This window comes from Nothobranchius furzeri, chromosome 18 (assembly GCF_043380555.1).
Source record: "Nothobranchius furzeri strain GRZ-AD chromosome 18, NfurGRZ-RIMD1, whole genome shotgun sequence".
NCBI lineage: Eukaryota > Metazoa > Chordata > Actinopteri > Cyprinodontiformes > Nothobranchiidae > Nothobranchius > Nothobranchius furzeri.
Window position 1 is genome coordinate 24,871,077 of NC_091758.1, and position 20,839 is coordinate 24,891,915.

At 39.4% G+C, this 20,839-nt stretch overlaps 2 protein-coding genes across 4 annotated transcripts in view; both read left to right on the top strand.

Moving 5' to 3' along the window:
- The first annotated feature begins 818 nt into the window (after window positions 1-818).
- LOC107392133 (uncharacterized) lies at window positions 819-7,194 on the top strand. The gene is made up of 4 exons (XM_015969731.3): window positions 819-1,105; window positions 1,793-2,341; window positions 2,412-2,572; window positions 2,835-7,194. Exons 1-4 carry the CDS (start codon window positions 941-943, stop codon window positions 3,265-3,267), a joined length of 1,308 nt encoding a protein of 435 aa, XP_015825217.3. The 5' UTR covers window positions 819-940; the 3' UTR covers window positions 3,268-7,194.
- Window positions 7,195-8,656: 1,462 nt separating this feature from the next.
- The window catches only part of gna11b (guanine nucleotide binding protein (G protein), alpha 11b (Gq class)), a 48,575-nt gene continuing 36,392 nt past the window's right edge, over window positions 8,657-20,839 (top strand). For 2 of the 3 annotated variants that reach the window (XM_015969732.3, XM_015969735.3), the window contains exon 1: window positions 8,657-9,521. In XM_015969732.3, coding sequence (XP_015825218.1) covers window positions 9,386-9,521 — 136 coding nt within the window. In that variant the 5' untranslated portion in view covers window positions 8,657-9,385. The remainder of the gene's footprint in view (window positions 9,522-20,839) is intronic. The other variant, XM_015969734.3, reaches the window with a different exon arrangement.

Sequence of the window (20,839 nt, forward strand, 5' to 3'; positions counted from 1 at the left end):
CAACTTCAATATAAAAATGTGCTGTTTGGATGAACAAAATATGAAAAAAAATGAACCTGCTTTTTTATAGTTAATTTGTTTTTACTTTTGGCTAAATTTTATGTTCATAAATGCAAAATGCTGAAAACCCAACCTTTATTCTGCATTTTCAAAAAGGAAGTTAACGCTGTAAAGACACTGAAAATATGTTCTGATTATAATATCATAATGACTTTGCTCTGACCTCGACAACTTAAAACATGTATCGTTATTCTTTTTTCTTCTTTTATTTATTTTAACCAAAATGAGTAAATATCAGGTTCTGTATGTCAACAAACCCCTGGCACCTCCTGTTAATTCATGTTATATTTTATGTCACTAATTTGTTTTTGCTTGTTTATCCTCTTTGTAATTCTGCTGCAAGTTGGAAATAAAGTTTGGAAAAAAAATTAAAACACTGCTGTCAACAGTCTGAACATGTAAAGGTTAGAAAATAAAAGTGTTTTTTACATGTTAGAACAATAGAACCTGACAAAAGTCCACTATGTCTAGATATCTAACAACTCAACAAACATTTATTTCATTCACTATAACTGATGCAAAATCTTAAAATAATCCCCATAAATTATTAAATAGTGCAGTATCAGTGTCAGTTGTTGGTGTTTTCAGTTTAATCTTGTTAATTTAACATTTTTATAATCTCTATAGCTAAACCAGAAAAATCTGGGGTCTCGAGTCTTTTACTTTACAGTCACAATAATTTGGGTCCAGATTGTAGAAGTGCATACTTCTGGCCACTAGATGGCAGTACAACGAAAAGCGGCACAACGTCTAAACCGGAAGTTGATTAGTAGGCTATTTATTATTGTGTTTGTTGTGGCTGTGATAGACATTCATGATCCTGTCACATTGTAACTTTGTGTCTTACGTGCTTTTTCTCTCTTAAACTGAATCTGCCAGAATGGTAGAGGACGAACAGCTTCGCTCGTTGATGTTTATCACGACTTATTTGCTGTTGAAGCGCAGGAGAGATTTAATTAGCGCCAACATCCAGAGACGTGATGAAATCCAGAGACGCATCCGCCACCGACAGTACTTCTTCCAAAGACAGAGGAGGATGCTCATGGTCAGTAAAACCAGACATCTATGGGTAAACCCACTGAAATATTAGCACACTATATTAAAACGTCTATTACAATGTAATAGAAATGTTGTATCGACATCCACAACTGGGAATGTAGTAAAAAAAACAACCATAGAGTAATTTTGAATAAATCTATTTTATTATTCAAGGGTTAGTCTTATTATAAAACATAGTGTAAATATCTATAAATGTGTTGTACTTTGTTAAAAAGAACACGTCAGGTATTTACAGGGGCTTTTTTTATTTCCATAACTAATATTTCAGGATCCTTAAATGCTATTTTTCCTCAGACACGGTTTTTCCACATCCATGTTTGCCCAGGATTTTCACATTCAGACATCTGAAAGTGTTTTTACTGTTTCAAACTTGTTGGATTTTTAAAATGTAAATATTATCAGATATCCCCAATATCATTTTTGCTAATTAATTAGTTATAAAATGTATTTATTTATTTTTGTAAAATTACACCTCATCAGGGTTTTCACAGAATTCTATTTGCAACGTTTTGTAATTTTCATTTTTATTCCAATGACTGCAATCTGAAAAAGATATTTAACGCTGAAGATATTTTTCTACGTTGTTTTTATTTGTTTGGATATTCATATATTTTTTAGCAATATCTACAAATATTTTATTACAAATAAATTACAAAGTATTTTCTGCCCTCAGATGATGATAGCAAGAGGCCTCCGCTCCAGTGTCCACATCCGCACACGTCCCTGGACCACCACTCCCAGCTCTGATTGGTGGGAGCGGGTGGTAATGACAGAATTCCAGCCCTGTGATTGGCTGGATAAATTCCGAATGAGCCGAGAGACGTTCTTGTACCTCTGTGACAAGCTGAGGCCCCGTCTGGCTCGTCAGGACACCAGCTTTCGCCAGGCGCTGCCAGTGGAGAAACGTGTTGCCGTGGCCTTGTGGCGCCTTGCGTCAAACATTGAGTACCGCACCATTAGCGCCCTGTTTGGTGTGGGGAAGTCCACCGTGTGTAGGTGTGTTAGAGACATGTGCCATGCCATCGTGGCCCTCCTCAGCTCCATTTACCTGCGGCCTCCCAGCGAACAGGAGCTGAAGGACTCGGCTCAGCTCTTTGGGTCTTTTTGGGGTTTCCCTCACTGTGTTGCTGCCATAGCAACACTTCACACAGCCATCATCACTCCATCCAGCAACGCCTCTGACTACTACAACCCTGCTGGCTGGCTCTCCGTCTTCTCTCAGGTAGGGAGAGCTTTTTTTTTTTTTTTTTTTTTTTGTTCTGTTCAGATTCAGACTGACTGTGCGGTTGCAGGTGGTCGTCAGCGGCCGAGGTCTCTTCTGGGACGTCTGCGCCAGTTTCCCAGGTGGGACCGATCCAGCAGACATCTTAGAGAACTCATCGCTGTGGGTCACTGCTGCAGAAGGTGGACTGTCTCCAGCTTCAACTCCTACTTTCATGGGGAAACCCCTCAGGTGGAGTTCTTAAGAGAAATTTATGTTAAGTTTCCAACCTGCCTCGGGTTTTAAAAACAATAATTATGAGATGCAGAGTAACGTCAGAGGGAGTTACTATAAGTGAATGAGCACAAAGTGATCCGTTTCAGATGAAGCGTAAAAAAAACCCCATCTGCAACATTTGATGTTATTCTGAGTATTTTTTTTATTCATGCTCAGAAGTAAAGACTCATCTGTTGGTGCTTGTGAGTTTGTTGTGTTGCTGATCGTCTGGCTCCAGGTATGTGCTGCTGGGGGAGGCCTGCTACCCGCTCCAGAGTTGGCTGATGAAGGCTTATCCTGAGGAAAAGAGCCGGGGGGTGAGTCACGGAGCGCTGACGGAGCCGCAGCAGCTGTTCAATCGTCGGCTCAGTAGAGCGCTGCGTGTGTCTGAGGAGGCGCTGCTGAGGTTGAGGGCGCGCTGGCAGTGCCTGAGCAAAAGGAACGACTGCGGTTTGGATGTGGTGCCCACCATGATTCTGGCCTGCTGCATTCTGCATAACTTGTGCGAGTCCCACGGGGACGCCTTTAAAGCTGAGTGGCAGGGAGAGGTGTCGGAGGCAGAGAGTCCTCGCCCCGATCACAAACCGTTCCTCTCCACCTGCATGGACCAGAGAAACGCCGAGCAGGTCAGGAGCCTCTTCTGTGACTATTTCCAGCTTCAAAGCAACTGACTTGAATCTTTGGAAGCCCTTTAATCAGCTGGTTTTACACATCCTGGTGCAAATTTGAAACACCAGGATGTCTGAAAAATGCACAAACAGCATCTTTACTAAAAAAGGAGCAATGTTGAAAAATTTGCAGAACTTAATAGATTCTAGTAGTTTTCTACAGGTGGCATTTCTGTGGCTTTTGATCTAAAATGTCAAAACTTGTTTCAAATGATTGTTTATTTTAAAGCCTTTATCCTGATCCAGAGTGATCTCCGTGAGTTGAGTTGGTTTGCATATATTAAGGAAAACTTGAAATAATTTAAAGCTTTTGGAACTAAATGCTTTTCATTCGATGTTAGAAAGCTCCCCAGAGACGAAGCTAACCCAAACAGGTGTGACAGAACCCTAGCATGCACCGTTTAACAAACATGATCAGTTACTCACAGTGAAATGCTTTTTATCCTCATTAGAGCCTCCCTGTGACAATTCACACCTTTATTGTCTTTTATTACTTTGTGACATATCTACAGGGAGTGCAGAATTATTAGGCAAGTTGTATTTTTGAGGAATAATTTTATTATTGAACAACAACCATGTTCTCAATGAACCCAAACAACTCATCAAAGCTGAATGTTTTTGGAAGTAGTTTTTAGTTTGTTTTTAGTTTTAGCTATTTTAGGGGGATATCTGTGTGTGCAGGAGACTATTACTGTGCATAATTATTAGGCAGCTTAACAAAAAACAAATATATACCCATTTCAATTATTTATTTTTACCAGTGAAACCAATATAACATCTCCACATTCACAAATATACATTTCTGACATTCAAAAACAAATCAGCGACCAATATAGCCACCTTTCTTTGCAAGGACACTCAAAAGCCTGCCATCCATGGATTCTGTCAGTGTTTTGATCTGTTCACCATCAACATTGCGTGCAGCAGCAACCACAGCCTCCCAGACACTGTTCAGAGAGGTGTACTGTTTTCCCTCCTTGTAAATCTCACATTTGATGATGGACCACAGGTTCTCAATGGGGATCAGATCAGGTGAACAAGGAGGCCATGCCATTAGTTTTTCTTCTTTTATACCCTTTCTTGCCAGCCATGCTGTGGAGTACTTGGACGTGTGTGATGGAGCATTGTCCTGCATGAAAATCGTGTTTTTCTTGAAGGATGCAGACTTCTTCCTGTACCACTGCTTGAAGAAGGTGTCTTCCAGAAACTGGCAGTAGGACTGGGAGTTGAGCTTGACTCCATCCTCAACCCGAAAAGGCCCCACAAGCTCATCTTTGATGATACCAGCCCAAACCAGTACTCCACCTCCACCTTGCTGTCGTCTGAGTCGGACTGGAGCTCTCTGCCCTTTACCAATCCAGCCATGGGCCCATCCATCTGGCCCATCAAGACTCACTCTCATTTCATCAGTCCATAAAACCTTAGAAAAATCAGTCTTGAGATATTTCTTGGCCCAGTCTTGACGTTTCAGCTTGTGTGTCTTGTTCAGTGGTGGCCGTCTTTCAGCCTTTCTTACCTTGGCCATGTCTCTGAGTATTGCACACCTTGTGCTTTTGGGCACTCCAGTGATGTTGCAGCTCTGAAATATGGCCAAACTGGTGGCAAGTGGCATCTTGGCAGCTGCACGCTTGACTTTTCTCTGTTCATGGGCAGTTATTTTGCACCTTGGTTTCTCCACACGCTTCTTGCGACCCTGTTGACTATTTTGAATGAAACGCTTGATTATTCGATGATCACGGTTCAGAAGCTTTGCAATTTTAAGACTGCTGCATCCCTCTGCAAGATATCTCACTATTTTTGACCTTTCTGAGCCTGTCAAGTCCTTCTTTTGACCCATTTTGCCAAAGGAAAGGAAGTTGCCTAATAATCATGCACACCTGATATAGGGTGTTGATGTCATTAGACCACACCCCTTGTCATTACAGAGATGCACATCACCTAATATGCTTAATTGGTAGTAGGCTTTCGAGCCTATACAGCTTGGAGTAAGACAACATGCATGAAGAGGATGATGTGGACAAAATACTCATTTGTCTAATAATTCTGTACTCCCTGTATTTGATCTATACCTCTATGCAATTATTTATTTTTCAGAAAACAAAAGTAGCTTTTATTTTGATTTTATTTAAATGTCATTCATTTGGTTGTATTGTTTCTCATTTTATAACTAGTTTACATCACCTAATTTTTTACTGTTTTATTTCTTCTGCTTTTCCCCAAAATTCCATTATTCTGACATCAATGCCCTTTGTTTTGTAATTAGTTACTACATTTATTATTTTTTGAATGATTGCATCTATAAGTAATTTTCATTTTTACTGATATTTATTTGTACTTTATTTGTTATAGTGTTATAACAACTTTTTAAATAAAGTTTGATTGATTTCCCAAATAGGGAGCCTGACTCACTCACACCTGGGATAATGCAGACACTAATAAAGAACCTAAGCTGCCATAGTTATGGTGTGTAGGGGGAACTGGAGCACCCAGAGAAAACCTACGCATGCGTGATGAGAACACGCTCACTCTACACAAAGCAAGCCACAGCTGGGATTTAAACCTGCAACTGTCTTGATTTGAGGTACGTGTGCTCCATGCAGCCCCATTTTTGGTGGTAATTTGGTTAAAATTATGAAACAATCATTAATTTACCAAACTAAACATAAATTGGCATGGTCTACAAAATTTTATTAATCTAAGGGGATTTTTAAATAGGTTAAGAACATTTTTACATTTACTAGCTTTGAAATTCCATTATTTAGCGTCCTGTGTTGCAACTGGGCTAGAAGACTTGTAGTATACTTGTGAAGCAACGTTTAATGCAGCAGAAGTTTCTGGTGAAGAGGTTCTTTACCCGCGTGACACGAGTCCCATTTTTGGTTCTTTTTAAAACACAGGAAAGGTTTTTTCTTTACCTTGCTGACGTACGTTTCCTTTGCTGACTGCAAAACATCCTCAGAGCTGACGCTGATGGTGGCGTCACTTCGCACTCCGTTTATCCGCGGCAGCAGAGGACGTTGTCGCCCTCTGCTGCCCGATCTCCCCTCTCCAGTGATGCAGTCCCATGAGCGAGCCAATGAGTAAACTCCATCGTCATTTTTATAGTTTTAACTTATCACGCCCATACATGCCTTTTTTAAATTTAATTTAGAGAAACTTTTGGTTCATGTTCATGCATCCCTGAATGTTAAGAGGAAGGGGGTTGAGAGGAGGTGGAGGGGTACAGAAGAGGGCCATTGAAGAAAAATAAAAAGTATTCAGACTTTTTTCTCAGAATTTTGACTTTAACGGAGGAAAAAAGTCATAATTCTGACTTTTTTTTTTTTTACTTTCATCTCAGAATAAAAAAAACTGAATTCTGAGATTAAAGTCAGAATACCTTTTATTTTTCTTCAGTGTCCCTAATCCTCCTCCATAGAGGGGAGAGTATGGGCTCTTTGTGTTCAAAAATAAAATTATTTTTAGTTTTTTTATAGTTTACTTTATCACGCCCATACATGCTTTTTTTAAATTTAGAGTTCATTAAATGTTCATCTATTCATGAATGTTAAGAGGAAGGGGGGTTGAGAGGAGGTGGAGGGGCACGGAAGAGGATTATGGCCATTGAATAAAATAAAAAGTATTCCGACTTTTATTTCAGAATTCTGACTTTTATCTCAGAATTTTGTCTTTAATCTCAGAATTCTGACTTTTTTAAACTTTCATCTCAGAATAAAAAAGTCTGAATTCTGAGATTAAAGTCAGAATACTTTTTATTTTTCTTCAGTGTGCCTAATCCTCTACCATAGAGGGGAGAGTATGGGCTCTTTGTGTAAAAAAAATAAATAAAATTGGGAGTTTTTTTTACCCTTCAATTCTTTATTCTATTGTCATTCCATGGACAAATGTGTTATTTGAGAATTAAATGTTTAATAAAATATGTTGTATGTATTTATTTGGCTCTTGGGATTGAATATTATATTTAGGTTTTTATGCATTATAAAAGTTAAGTTTGTTGAGTTAGAATACACAATGTAGTTTGATTGGTAATTGAGTAAGGCTTTCTTGACAAGTTGAGTTAACTAAATGGATGGTGGGGCATTGGTTAAACTAATTATCTTAAGTTAATGTAACTTTTGTTTTTTGTATATTCAACTTAAATCTTTTAATTTAATCCCATTAAGGCCTTAAGTACATTGAACATACTCAGCTGCATAAATTCAACTAATTCTTCATTACTTAAAAAATTCAAGGCAACGGGTTGCCTTGGTTTTTTTAAGTAGACTGAACTTATTGGGGTTTACAGTGCACCTACTTAGAGGCTATAATTCCAGCTTTTTGATTCAATACATTTCCCTCCCAATTCCACCTAAAGCAAAAGAAAACCACTTCAAAATTTTGCATGCCATTAATCCGTCCAATGATTATTTACACAAGAAGTTCAATATCGATATACATGCATGCACTTTCTGCACTAATGATGTTGAAACAGTAGAGCACTTTTTCTATTGGTGTGATAATACTAGATGTTTTTGGTTAGCTTTTCAGCACTGGACAATGCAAAAAAATATCCACTTCCCCCTGTTAACATTTCAAACTATTAGATTTGGTTTACAAACAGATAATAAAACTTTACAATTTGGGATTAATAATTTGATTATATTGGCTAAATATTTTATCCGTAAGTGTCGTTTCTTGAAAACCTCCCCAACTTTTGTTGCTTTTAAAAATGAAGTACTTCTTTTGAAATAATCATTAAAACATTGCAAATTAGACAAAACACATATCCTATTTGAATTTTTGAAACAGCTTTGTGAATAATGTTAAAATTTACAAATGCGTAACAATACTTAAATGTGTTGTTATCTATTTCTCTTTCCCTCTTCCTTCTGTTTATTGACATGTTCTGATACACTTTATCGACTACTTTTTCTCTATTTGATGACTGATAAGTTCTTATCCTTTTATATATACATTTGTTTACTAAAGTTTTGTTTACGCTGTATTGTCATAATTTCATTTAAAAAACAACTGTGATTTGCATTCATTTTTTCGTTTTTCCGGGGGCCCATGAGCCGACCGGAAAGGGAGGAGGCTCCCTGTTCTGCAGTTATAACATTTGGCCACATGATGCCGCTGTTGTCCAAGAACAAGTCCAACCTGTTAATGCGGCGCTTGTGTTATGCTAATTTTAATGAAATTTGTGTTGTTTATCTAATAATTGTCCGCTTTTGTATTGACTTTATTCAGATTTAAGTATAATAAAATATATTTCATTGATTCTGAGTAAGACCTTTAAGATGGAACGAAATGGAACATATGAGTTTGAGGTTTCTTCTTTTTTTTTTGTGTGTGTGTGTGTGTCTCATCGACCCAAAAGGGATCTGGTGTACAGATCCCACCCAGAGACCCGCCTCGTTCATTCAATTGGTCTGGCCCGAACCTGTTTCACGCAGTCGGCCGTCTGTCAGTCAGCACCACGCTGCCCTCCTCCGCCTCGGCTGGCATCATCCTGCTGTGTGCCCACCTTATTCCAGCGACCATCCCTCTCTTTGATGTGATTTATACCAACAGCAAGAACCGCCGCATTTTCTCTATTTTCTACGTCTTATTTATAGCTTTATGTTTTACAATCAGGATGCGCTGGGGGTGTTGTCCTGTTTTTGTTAGCTAGGCGGACAAATTCCTTCAACCAGCCTGCTGTTTCAATCACTGCAGGCGGACACTACATCAGTCGACGCGCCGTTTGGTGAGCTAGCGGGTTAGCAGCGCTGCCTTTCTAGCTGTAATTTAGCTCAAATTGGCTGATGTTGGGCTAAGCTTGGGGACACTGCTCAGACAGCTGCCACTGGTTTGGATGCCGCGACACTGCAGGTTGCAACTCGGAGAAGCCACTCGTTCTCCCGGCTCCATCTCCCGTGATTTGCGGTGAACATCCGGGTGAAGTCGCAGCTCTTCTCGGCTGGGGGACAACTTGACAGCGAGGCCCCTTGGCTTGTCTCCCCTCCCCCAGCCCCGCCGTCCGTTTCTGTAATACTGACCACAGCCTCCTCGAACTCGGGGGTTGGAGAGGAGCAGGAACCGTGAAGCTGAGGTGTTGGTCCGGTCCCGTTTTTAAACCGGGCTGCCAAAACCAGGGAGGATGACTCTGGAGTCCATGATGGCTTGTTGCCTGAGCGAGGAGGCGAAGGAGTCGAAACGAATCAATGCAGAAATTGACAAACAACTCCGCCGAGACAAGCGAGACTCCAGGAGAGAACTGAAATTACTACTACTTGGTATGTTGTGCGATTATATTCAAACACTTTAATATATGTCGTGTTGCTGTGTGGACAACTAACCGTCTTGGGCCTTCTTGGCAATGCTAGCATTTAATGAAACTGAGGTTGGCTAGCTGGTAGCTTGATTTACATATTACAGACATTCTGGTGTGATATTTTTTAAACAAATGAGTGTCGTGTTTCCCCCCATTTTTGTTTTTATGTTACTTATTTGGCTCGTCCAGGTGCGTAGCAGCGAGCATCAGGGACGGGCAGTGGAGCAACGGGGCCCAGTTACTCCTCGTTCCAACCAATCATTCTGATGCAAACATGAAAAAACACATTATTGAACCTCCAGATGTGATTTTTATTTGTGGGATCTGCTGTTATGTCATTCTTGTATACAAAATGTTTTACTTATTCATTGTACTTTAATCCATTCAAATCTTGAATATGAGAATATTTGAGTCGCAGTATAAATTATGCATTTTTTCAAATGCTTTAACAGTTGCTCACAGATATTACCACTGCAGAGACAGCAGCACAGCTAATGTGTTCGATCACCTAAATCTGCACCATATATCCTAATTGAGTGCAGAGTTAAACTTTAATGACATGCTGAGAGCCTTTCAGACTTAATGTCTGAAATTGCACAAGCACGTTGGTAAATTCGATAACTGTTTTACTTTGGTGACTAACTCAATTTAACCTGTTTAAATCTATACAGCAGTAGTAGTTACAGCGAACACCTGCATTTATGTATTTAACATGTTTAAGATGATATTTGTATACAAGTCTTTAAAGCTGCCCACTCAGTCAGTACATTTTTGCTCTAAATGTTCAAATTTAGTTAAAATGTGGATTTAAAGTAGGATTGTGCATTTTTGAATAATCTGTACTTTCTTGCAATAATAAGAGAATCAATTTAAGTGGCATTTTTATATTTTATCATCATTATTATACTTTGTGTCAAGTTTTTAAATGTAAATATTTTTAGAATGTTGTCAAATTTTCACCTATGTCATATTTCATTGCAATTTAAGCTATTCTTAAAAGATTTGTAGATTTGAGGTATTTTGTTTATTTGATAGCTTTTCTGCATCTTAAGCCTTAGCTTCTTCAAGCAAAGAAGCAGGTATGATTTCAGACTGTAGCATGGCTTCAGTACTTTGACTTTTCTTAAGGCAATTAGGCTGCATTTATGCGCAGATTATCACCCCAGTATCATTCCATTACTGATTTACTGACAATGTGTGGTCAGATCGTTTCTTTAGATTTGTAACCTACATTCTGAGCCCAGCTAACGTCACTAAAGCTCTGCACACTATTCCTGATGAACCTTTAGTTTGTTTTTGTATTATTTGTGCAACTTCCAGCCATTATAGACAAATGTGCATACTTTTAACACACCTAATGGACTCTGGAACAATAGAAAAAAGCAGGTCCATTGGGTTTTTTTCACCAAGTTGCACAACATATGAATGACTAGAAAATTCCTTTAGATGCCTCATGAGTTTTTGCTTGGTGTTCAATCAATAACTGCTGCATTTCTCTTTTTGCTCAGTAGGCTTTTTCAAAAATCTACCCTTCCAGAAAACAAGGATACTGAGGGATTTGCCCCCTCATCTTGGAGTCTAGCTGAGTAGGTTAGCTATTTTTATAGCCGCTGTGTGGGCAGGTGGAAGCTGCTGTTGAATAAGTTGATCTGTACTGCATTGATTCATAGTTCTGTGGACACAAAAAGGAACAGTCGGCCACGGTTCTGCACAAATTGTGTTCCTTTCTGGAATTTTTGACACTTGATGTCACAGATTCTCGTGCTCATGATGGCGATCCACCGGCTGCTCAGAGCTTCTGAGGTAAAAGCTTATTGGTGGAGAGGTAGGAGAAGCAGGTGACCATTTTTAGGACAATTAAACTTATCTAGGTTGCATCCTTGGTTTCAAAACGTTTGCTCCCATTTCTCACCCACCAAAAGCAGCCCTGGATATTTGACATGTGTCTCCTTTTTATTTCCCTGCTGAATACCTCAACTCAGCAAAGTAGGCCACACTAGAGCCATATCATCGATGGGACGTTTTCTCTTTAATGTCATTACATAATTTATCTCTGTGACACGTTTGTGTCTGGCTGCCAAGGTGAACGTGTAGAAAAGGCTGCTTGTTTTTTTTTTTTTTTTTTTTTTTTTGAAAATGTTTGTGCAGCAGTAATGTTTCTTCTGCTGGATCATCAGTAAAGAGCTGGATGGACTCTTTTTGCATGCCAAACACTCTTGTTTTAGTCTTTCACTTTGCCAAAGAGACCCTTATGTTGATCTTGGGGACTTTTCTGAAAGTGTCCGTGTGAAAGACAGAAAGCAAGGAAGAGCTGCAATTAGCCATGACGTAAGTGATGGTTCTGTGGAAGTTAAGTCCATTAGCGTGTGCCTGGATAAGGACGTGTAAGGCAGGATTAGTCCAGGTTTTAATAGGCTTGGTTAAACACATCTGCTGCTCAGACTTTCAGATGTCACCGACTACTATTATCCTCTGGCATTATTCAACCTTGGTGAGCCGCTTGCTTCTCCACACCTCACTGGAGGAGGCAGACGATGTTTGTTTCTGAATTTTAAACCGCATGCGCCACAGTGGCACCACTTTTATAGCTCTGCGTAGTTGTGGATGCGCCCAACTGGCAGTCTGCCATGTAAGACTGACCATTTAAACATTTTGGGATTAGGTAGGGCTGCACGATATTAGGAAACCTGCGGTATTCGATAACAGTGATAAATATTGTGATGATAATATTACTTGCGATAAATAAAAATTTAACTCGGGAACAAAAATGATCAAAAACAAAGAAATAAAAATGAGAAAAGCAAAAGATGTGAGGAAAAGGAAAAGAAAATGAACAAGAAAAAATCTGTGGATCCTGGGAAAAGCAGAAAGAGCAGAACAAAGCTAACTCAGGTGTTTGTTAACCATCAAAATTAGATGCCATCCGCCTCAGGGGGTGGGCATCTGACCTAGGAGTGCCCACCCAATTGGCCAAATGGGTGAAGAGCTCTATTTGATTTGTTAATAAACGTCATGCTTCCATTTGACTGACAGAATGCATTATGTGTAGCAAACATTTGAGCTGACCATTCATTGCGATATTAATCTGTTCTTTTCGATATGCATATTGTGCATGCTGATATTGCGATAATGATATATTTACGATATATCGTGCAGCCCTAGGATTAGATGTTTTGACCAAAACCAGGGACTGAAAACATTCCCGTTCTCTCACGATCCCCATATTTAATCATTGTGTAAGTGAACTTCTAGTATCAAGTTCCATCTTGGGTAAATATTGAGCTTTTCTAACGTTATAGTGTCAGCATCTCAGTGTAGGCACAGGAGATACAGTTTGTCGTCATTTTAGCTGATCTTGCAAGTGTGTACCCAACAGCTTAATCTAGTTAAGTATGCACAGTTTGAACATAATATGCTGCTGCCGACTGCCATAGCGTTCACACTAAAATTGGATTTAATAAAGAATGGGTGAAGCTAAAATCAATAAGCTGATGATAATTAAATAATCTGTACTTAAAATGACCTAAATGTTAGCTTCTTTTGTCAAGTTTACGGTTCTACATAAGAAAAAAGGGAAAAAGTTGCTACATTTCTAAAACCATTTTCCCTTCTTTGTCAGATCCACCCATCCTTTTACTCTTATTTCCTGGCACAGTTTATCTGGCCTTGTATGTTGTGCCAGAAAACCAATGTCTTGACATCACAATTAAAGACTTGTTTATTACCACACCCTTCATATTTTTCTTTATTGCTAGCAAAACAGAGTGAGTGAATATTATCCACTTATTCTGAGTAACTGCTCAGTCCGGGCTGCTGCAGTGCCCACAGTCTGAGCTGTATGTGCCATATCAGGTCATAGTGACAAAATCCTGCTCCACAGGCCGCTGGTTTGACTCTACTTGGTCAAAACACAGCGAGCCAGAAGCGGCGGCCTTTGCTGCCTTGGGTAAATGAGCTGCTGGAGTGGTGAGGAAGGTAAGACTGTTATATAATCTGTTTCCAAACATAGTCTCAGAAATCATTAGAAAAAAAATCATTTGAGATGTTCATGATTTTATAGCTGTAGCCTTGTGTCAGCAGAACATCTTGTTTCCAGGTTTTTAGAAGAACGGTTTGATTGAACCAGGAAGAGGTGAAGAGGTTAGGCTCTGATGTTTATTGCTGACCCCACTTCTCTTGCCAAGCAGTCTTATTTTGATCATATATGGCAGTAGGGATGTGATGTTCCAATTCTTTTCGTGTGTGTGTGTGTGTGTGTCTGTCTTTAATGCCATTAAAATTGGAGCGATGGTCAGGTATTACTGGAATCTGCTCAGATCTCACATTTTGAAATATAAAAATAATCGTGTTAATTGAATGTAGTTGAAATTTAATTTTTAAAGCGCTTATAAAATCTGAAGTATGTGCTTAATACAAATAATATAAATCTTTAACTGTAACTTTGCCCCTCTCTCGATGACTATTACAGGCGGGCACCAGTTCCTTAAGCAGGGACAAGTCTGTAAAGAGAAATTAATTAAATATTTAATTAATATAAAAAATGTGCACAAAATGTTTAAATGGGTCATTTTTAGAATTAAGATGTGCTCTATTAATGGTCACAATCCAACCCATGAACATTTTTGGAGTACTATGCAAGTCTCGAGTCACCCCCTTGGCAGATTGGGTTGGTTTTTTACTTTTGTCTCTATTTGTGTATTTATGTTTGTAGTGTTTCAAAAGTTCTTTTGAGCCATTGGACAGATTTAATCAATCTGAGAAAGAAAAAATAGGACGAAACATTTTACAACTGACTTTTGGACCCAGCTCTATTCATGATGGCTACTAGGGCTGCACGATATTAGGAAAACCTGCGATATTCGATAACAGTGCTTAATATTGCGATATCGATATTACTCACGATAAATGAACAAATACTAAAGTATGCAGTGTTGATGTCGTCTGGTGTGTGATGTCTGCTCTGGGTTCAAAGCAAACAAAAACTAATGCATGAATTCCATTACAACATAACATTTTTATTGCAAAAATATGCAGCTGCACCTGCTACTTTATTAGCAGCAAAACAACAAATTGCATGCATGTAGTTTCTCAGTGACTTTAAAACATCACCTCCACCATGAAACTTTTTCTGATGCTCCAAATACAGAAAAACATCCCTTACCAGGGTTTTTGAATAAATAAAATCAGAAAATAAGTTTAAATGTTAAATAATAGTTAACATCACTTAGATGCAACAGCAAATTCTCTCATTGCTACTGAGCATTTTCTCCACATATGTGGTTATGATATAAGGCTGTTGCTGCTATTGGGAAGTGAACTGTGCTGGGCCAAACTAGGAGAATATTAAGATTTTCTGAGGGAAAGAGAAAAACAATTGTCTACCTTTCAGAAGAGGAACTGGCAAACAAAACTACATGGAAAATATGTGAAAACGTTTGTTTTTAACCCCAAATTGAACAAGTTTACCTAGATCTTAAAAAGCAGCTCAGATGATGAAACTGCAACTATGATTCTGATAACAAGCTAACAAATTGAACTAGCTCCTCTTAAGATAACCGGCTAGCAGAGCTTCTGACTGACGGTTTATGTGCAGCAGCAAATCAACTATCCTGATTAACCAGGTTATAAAAGCTCATAAATGAAAAATCACTTTGATGTGTGGGGGAACTTTTCCAGGCCGTCTTTAGCAGGGTGGGACTGGGAGGAGAGTGCTGTAGCCTTTTAGCCGGAAGCTAACCGGAGCCTGAAACCTCAGCACAAAGTGCGTTCGTTAAGCCAGCATGACGAACAAGGGAAGCGAGCGGCAGCGGAAAGCGGGGGCGGAGCGGAGATAGTGGAATTTTGGGGATACAGTCTGTGATGGAGCGGGTGAATCAGGCGGCGGCACGGCGGCCCAAAATAAGCGCAGCCCGGGAAGCTCCGCTCGGCAGCACCGTCTCCGACGCTCCGGTGTCGGCGCGCGGAGGAAGTGGTGGTGCCGAAAACAAGAGCGGTGGCTGGCAAACATCTCAACCTTTGGATGGAGACAGCCGAGCAGCGCGGGGCAGCTCTTCCATAAGGGTCTACGTAGGGGGCGGGCGTATTACGTGAACGGACCCATCTGATTGGCCGCATATCAGAAGGGCTACATTTGATTGGTCAAATAATACTTCCGCTTAAAAAGCAGCTGGTTTATAAAAAGTTGATGTATGACACGGATGGAAATGTTTGAACCAAACATTTATCGCCGTTTTTGACGTGCTTTGCGATGGGCCTACCGCACGTCCTATTATCGCGATGACGATAATTTTTTGATATATTGTGCAGCCCTAATGGCTACTAGTGTTGTCAAAAAAATCGATACCCAGATATAAATCGATACTAAAAGTGGTATCTAAATTGGATATTCCATCCCTGTGGTATCGATATTATGGACTATTATACACAGCCTTCTTCAAGTACACCGACACGCACGACAGCCAGATGCCGTAAAGCAGCCTCCGCCTCCCGGACAAACAGAAGACGCCGCATGGCTACATTGCAATTTCCCACGCGAGTTGTCTCCAATCCAAGTTTTGTCTGCCAAATAAATAAACAAAAACATAAACAGCGAATTTGGGAGGCGCTTCACAGCCCAGCTTAATTAGCATACCAAGTCCGGCACGTAGTTGTATATTCACACTTATGTGCTTAAAGGAAACTCCCGTTTATTGCAACCCGGACTTAATTTCTAGCATGCAGTACGTTTGTTTACTCACGCTGACAACTTTGGTGCTACTTGGATCCCCCGGGGTATTTAGATCCATCGCCGAATCGCCGTCAGCGTATATCCATATAACGGATGCGGACGGGCATCCATGGTGCAGCCTCGAAATAAGACATTATCTGCACCAAAACATCTTCATGTCGAAAGGTTTTGTTAGGAATCATTAACGTGATTCCCCTGTTCGTTTGGAGCGGGTCTGGTCTGGGATTTCTAGGCGTAAACAGACTAGCTGCGGCTAATCTAACCGGCGCTTTTAATGACGTCACTGCCGTGCGCCAGTCTGTTTTTATTAAGATTACCAGTAGATGTACCTTTGTCCTACTGTGGAGAAATTCGTTTTCTCCCTTTATTGACCAACAGAGTTGTTCAAAAGTACAGAACAAAACATATGGCATTACATCTTATGACAAAAATGCACCTTAAACAGAGTTTAAGCAGCGAAACATCACTCTGCAAATAGAGAATATATAGTGAGACAATTCATGATTTAAAGTGTTAACTTTCACCAGTTTTTGTATGCACGTTTTAAAAAATGCTGATACTTGAAAGGTGTAAGCACTTAATACACTTAATTCTTAACATTTAATTTTTGTAATATAAATTGAGGAATGTTATTTTTTGAATAAACTTGTTCGATAAATGGGTGTTTTTAAATAGTATCGAAATCAAGTATCGAGTTTTTTTTCAAGTATCGAATCGAGTTTGAAATTTTAGTATCGTGACAGCCCTATTGGCTACCATGGAAAATTAACATTAGCAAACACAGAAATAGTTACAACTTAGAAAGTTTTAGCGATATTGAATTAAAACTCATGGAAGTAGCGGTTGGGTCCGTCCTAATGCATTCTCAGTCTTAATAGAGACTACGAGATTATGTTTTCTTTCTTCAATTCATCTGATTATGATTGACAGCTGATCTTTATTATTTTGTCCCTAAAGAGAGACGAGCGGCATTTTGATAAAAGCAACACATATATTATTGTTTGAGTAACCCAGCAAAGCTGCATAACTAAGAGTGGTTGACTTTTTAGTAAACGAGGATGGGCATTCTAGCAAAAACAAGTGTCATTTTTATTCATGTGTTTACCAGTTCAGGTGGTCTCATGATCGATACTAGAGCCCTGCATTGGGACCTTTCTCAAATCTTGCACGAGTGAATGGTTGTAAGGCGTTTATGGGCAGAAGTGGGTGACTAACTGGTCCCAAGACCATTGGTAAGATGGACGACCAACAGATGTTGGTAATAAAGTCAAAACCAGGCAAGTTTAAAACAAAAGAAAATCATGGAAAATCCAGTAAAGCAGTTCTGAAATAAAACACTCATCTACATGTAGGTATATTTGATTGTAAAGTACATCTTTTTGTTTTATAATTATTAGGTTTGTGAGTGGCGTAGGGCTGGGCGATATGGCCTAAAATCAATATCACAATATATTTAGGATTTCACCTCTAACTATAAATGGACGATAACTACAGGTATGCACAGAAACAAAAGTTGTCCACTAGATGGGGCTGTTACATGTATTAGTTGAGTCACATTTTTACGTGACTCAAGGTGGTACAGCTTCACATGAACACTGCCAACCTACACATATCTTTTCATGTTTTTATTGTGAGATTTATTGACATGGGAAACATTATCACGATAAGAGTCAGAAATTTCGATAACGATAAATTTTCGATTTATTGCCCAGCCCTAGACTGGAGATTGGGTGTCATTCAAATTTGCAGAACCTTACAAGATTCACAGACATCTGAACAGGTGGTAATGGTCAGAAAATCAGTATGAGTAGGTGGGAGCAAACTCAGAAAAATAGTCCTGCGGAGAGCTCTACTTAACAGTAAATTTATAGCTCAGCCTGACTACAGCTTCCACCTTCTGTAAACCTTTTGAAAAGCCACATGATCACGAAAAAAGCATACTTCAAAAAGTACGCAGTCAAAAGTATTCTCATAAAAAAACAATCCCTGAACAGGAGCTTAAGTAATGTGAATGCAAGAAGCTGAAAAGCAGGTGTAAAATTCAGTCGCAAGCAGCTCAGAGTGATCCTATCAAAGAACACAAAGCAAACACTACTATGTTTACATTTCTTATGTGCGCGTTCTTTCAGTCTCCTTTGTTGGACGGTTGTACGTTTCTTTTGCATTCCTAAAAGTTGGAGAGATTATTCCAGGGTAAAAATGACTAACATGGTGATTAGTTGAATTATCAGTAGATTTAATGTGTGGAGAAGATTTTATATATTTATGTCTAGTTTGTGTTCTTCCTTAAGTTCAACCTAAAAGTGAATTTAAATTGAGTGTGTGACCCTCTCAGTTCAGACTATGGCCTGGTAGTAGTTTGGTTCTGCACATGAAGAATACTAGTAAAATGAGAAAACACTGTTGACTCCAAACATTTTTAATCATTGGTTAAGTTCTGTTGGAACCATGAGATGTTGTCAGTGTTTGTGCAGTAAACATGCAAACCTCGGCTGAACTTGTGTGATCCCAATAAAATGAACTTTACTGTGTGGTTATGTGTTCTTACACCTTCGGACATCAATGACATGGAAGAAGCAACGAGGCCCCCCCCCCCCCCCCCCAACACACACACAACACTTAGCCACATTTTCTTTGAAAGTATTATAAGCCACACTATGACAACAGATGGCCCAAAGGCTAGGAAATGTAAATTAAACCCTATTCAGGCTTTTACTGAAACAGCACAAACATGGTATATACAGGTTAGTTAAATTGTGACAGCAAAACCAGGCTAAACTAAAAATACTTTTAAATACTCATACATTAAATGTGTCGCATGTTAAGATTCTGATTCATTTTACGATTTACAAGGTTGCAATTCGATTAACAAAAATGTTTATTGTTGAGTCTCTCCTCCTGTCTGTGTGACTGTTTGCTTTAAAAGCACACACACACACACACACACAGGCTCATTCTTCTCGCAGATCGGAGGCAGTAGGTGTAATTTCAGCCGGCCAATCAGTCTCTGTCCCAGTCTGACCGCTGGGGAGATGGTCTGAGAAAAAGTCGCCTCGGCACCAAAAACGCAAATCTGACCTGTGTGTGAAACCAAATTCTGGTGAAAATTGTACATTTGTGCCGATTTCAAAAGTAAAGTTTTTCCCCATTTAATAATGCTGTTTAATTACGATCGCTGGAATATTCATATCAATTATGTGACACACTTTTTACTTTTAGTTTCACATCTTAACACGTCTGCCCAGCTTTTTTCCTCTCTTACATTCCTGCTGCATCTATCACTATTAGCTGTGCTTCAACCATCTTTCTACACCTACCGTGTCTTGAACACGTTGGAATAAGCTTTGGATCATGTGTGTGAAGCGTATTTACTTTCATGGAGACTCTTGCTGCCCAGGTGCAGTGTCGGCTTCTTTCCCACTGGATAAGCAAATGTCTTCATCAGAGGGTGAATATTAGTCGTCAGAGTGAGCCATTACCAGACTTAAGAGCTTTGTCTGTATTGTAAGTTTCTCCTCTCTAATATATAACAATATTGGCCCTCTGCCTCAGATTTCAAACTCTAGAAACTCTGAACATTTCTATAGAAACACACCCAAATTATTGCTCAGATTGAAGTTACACATCTCCACTATCTTCTGGTGTAAAGGTAAAACTTCATTAGGGATTACATTTGGCGCTTAAAGAGTTCATTTTACAGTCCTAATGCTATGGTTCTATTTATCAACATAATTTCTATAGGTGTTTAGTAGGGCTGGGCGATATGGCCTAAAATCAATAATCACAATATGCTGAGGATTTAAGCACTTTTAACATGGTGTTACAGCTGACCAATTCACAATAAAAACAAGCTAAGTTATTACATGGGTAGTAAAGTTAAAAATAAATGAGTACAAACAAAACAGGCAATTAAAACAATAAAATACACAAATGTTTATCAAGATGGAAGGAAGGAAAACCTATAAACTTAATACAGGGATGCACTGATATGAAATTTTCGGGCTGATACCGGTATCCAATATTAATATCGTTATTATGGCTGATAACTAGGGTTGGGAATTGAAAAACGGTTCATTTCTATTGTTTCAATTCCTAGGAATTGTTCAGAATTTTTGCAAACGATTCCCCTTATTAATTCCAGTCAGTGCAAATGAAGTCACCATGTACGTTGTGGAGCTTACGAAAGCAGGAATCATGGCGTCTAAGCAGCACAAATGCTCGAAAGTTTGGTTATACTTTACAAGAAAGCATTACAACAGGGTAACTTGTAATAATTACTAGGGCTGTAGCGAAGCCTCGACGAAGTCGACGGCTCGATTCTAAAAATTTGTCGACGTCAGATCCGGAAGTCGACGCACCGCGCCCACTTGTTGCATCCCCAGGAGTTTGTAAATAGAGGAGGAATCTGCCCGTTTTTCCTCTAGTTCGCCCTCTTCTCCGCCTTCACTAACATCTCCGCCAAATACCGAAGACCCGGAACAACGTCCGTCCACTACTAGATTATTTTCCTGTTTTGCCCCTTCGTCTCCCGGCAACGGACAACAACTTCCGGG

What these genes read in the sequence shown, in the direction of transcription:
- LOC107392133 (XM_015969731.3), top strand. Translation starts at nt 941, where the DNA reads ATGGTAGAGGACGAACAGCTTCGCTCGTTGATGTTTATCACGACTTAT. An exon ending in GGCTCTCCGTCTTCTCTCAG is followed by an intron (nt 2,342 to 2,411) that starts GTAGGGAGAGCT and finishes GTGCGGTTGCAG; the next exon opens with GTGGTCGTCAGCGGCCGAGG. An exon ending in TTCATGGGGAAACCCCTCAG is followed by an intron (nt 2,573 to 2,834) that starts GTGGAGTTCTTA and finishes GTCTGGCTCCAG; the next exon opens with GTATGTGCTGCTGGGGGAGG.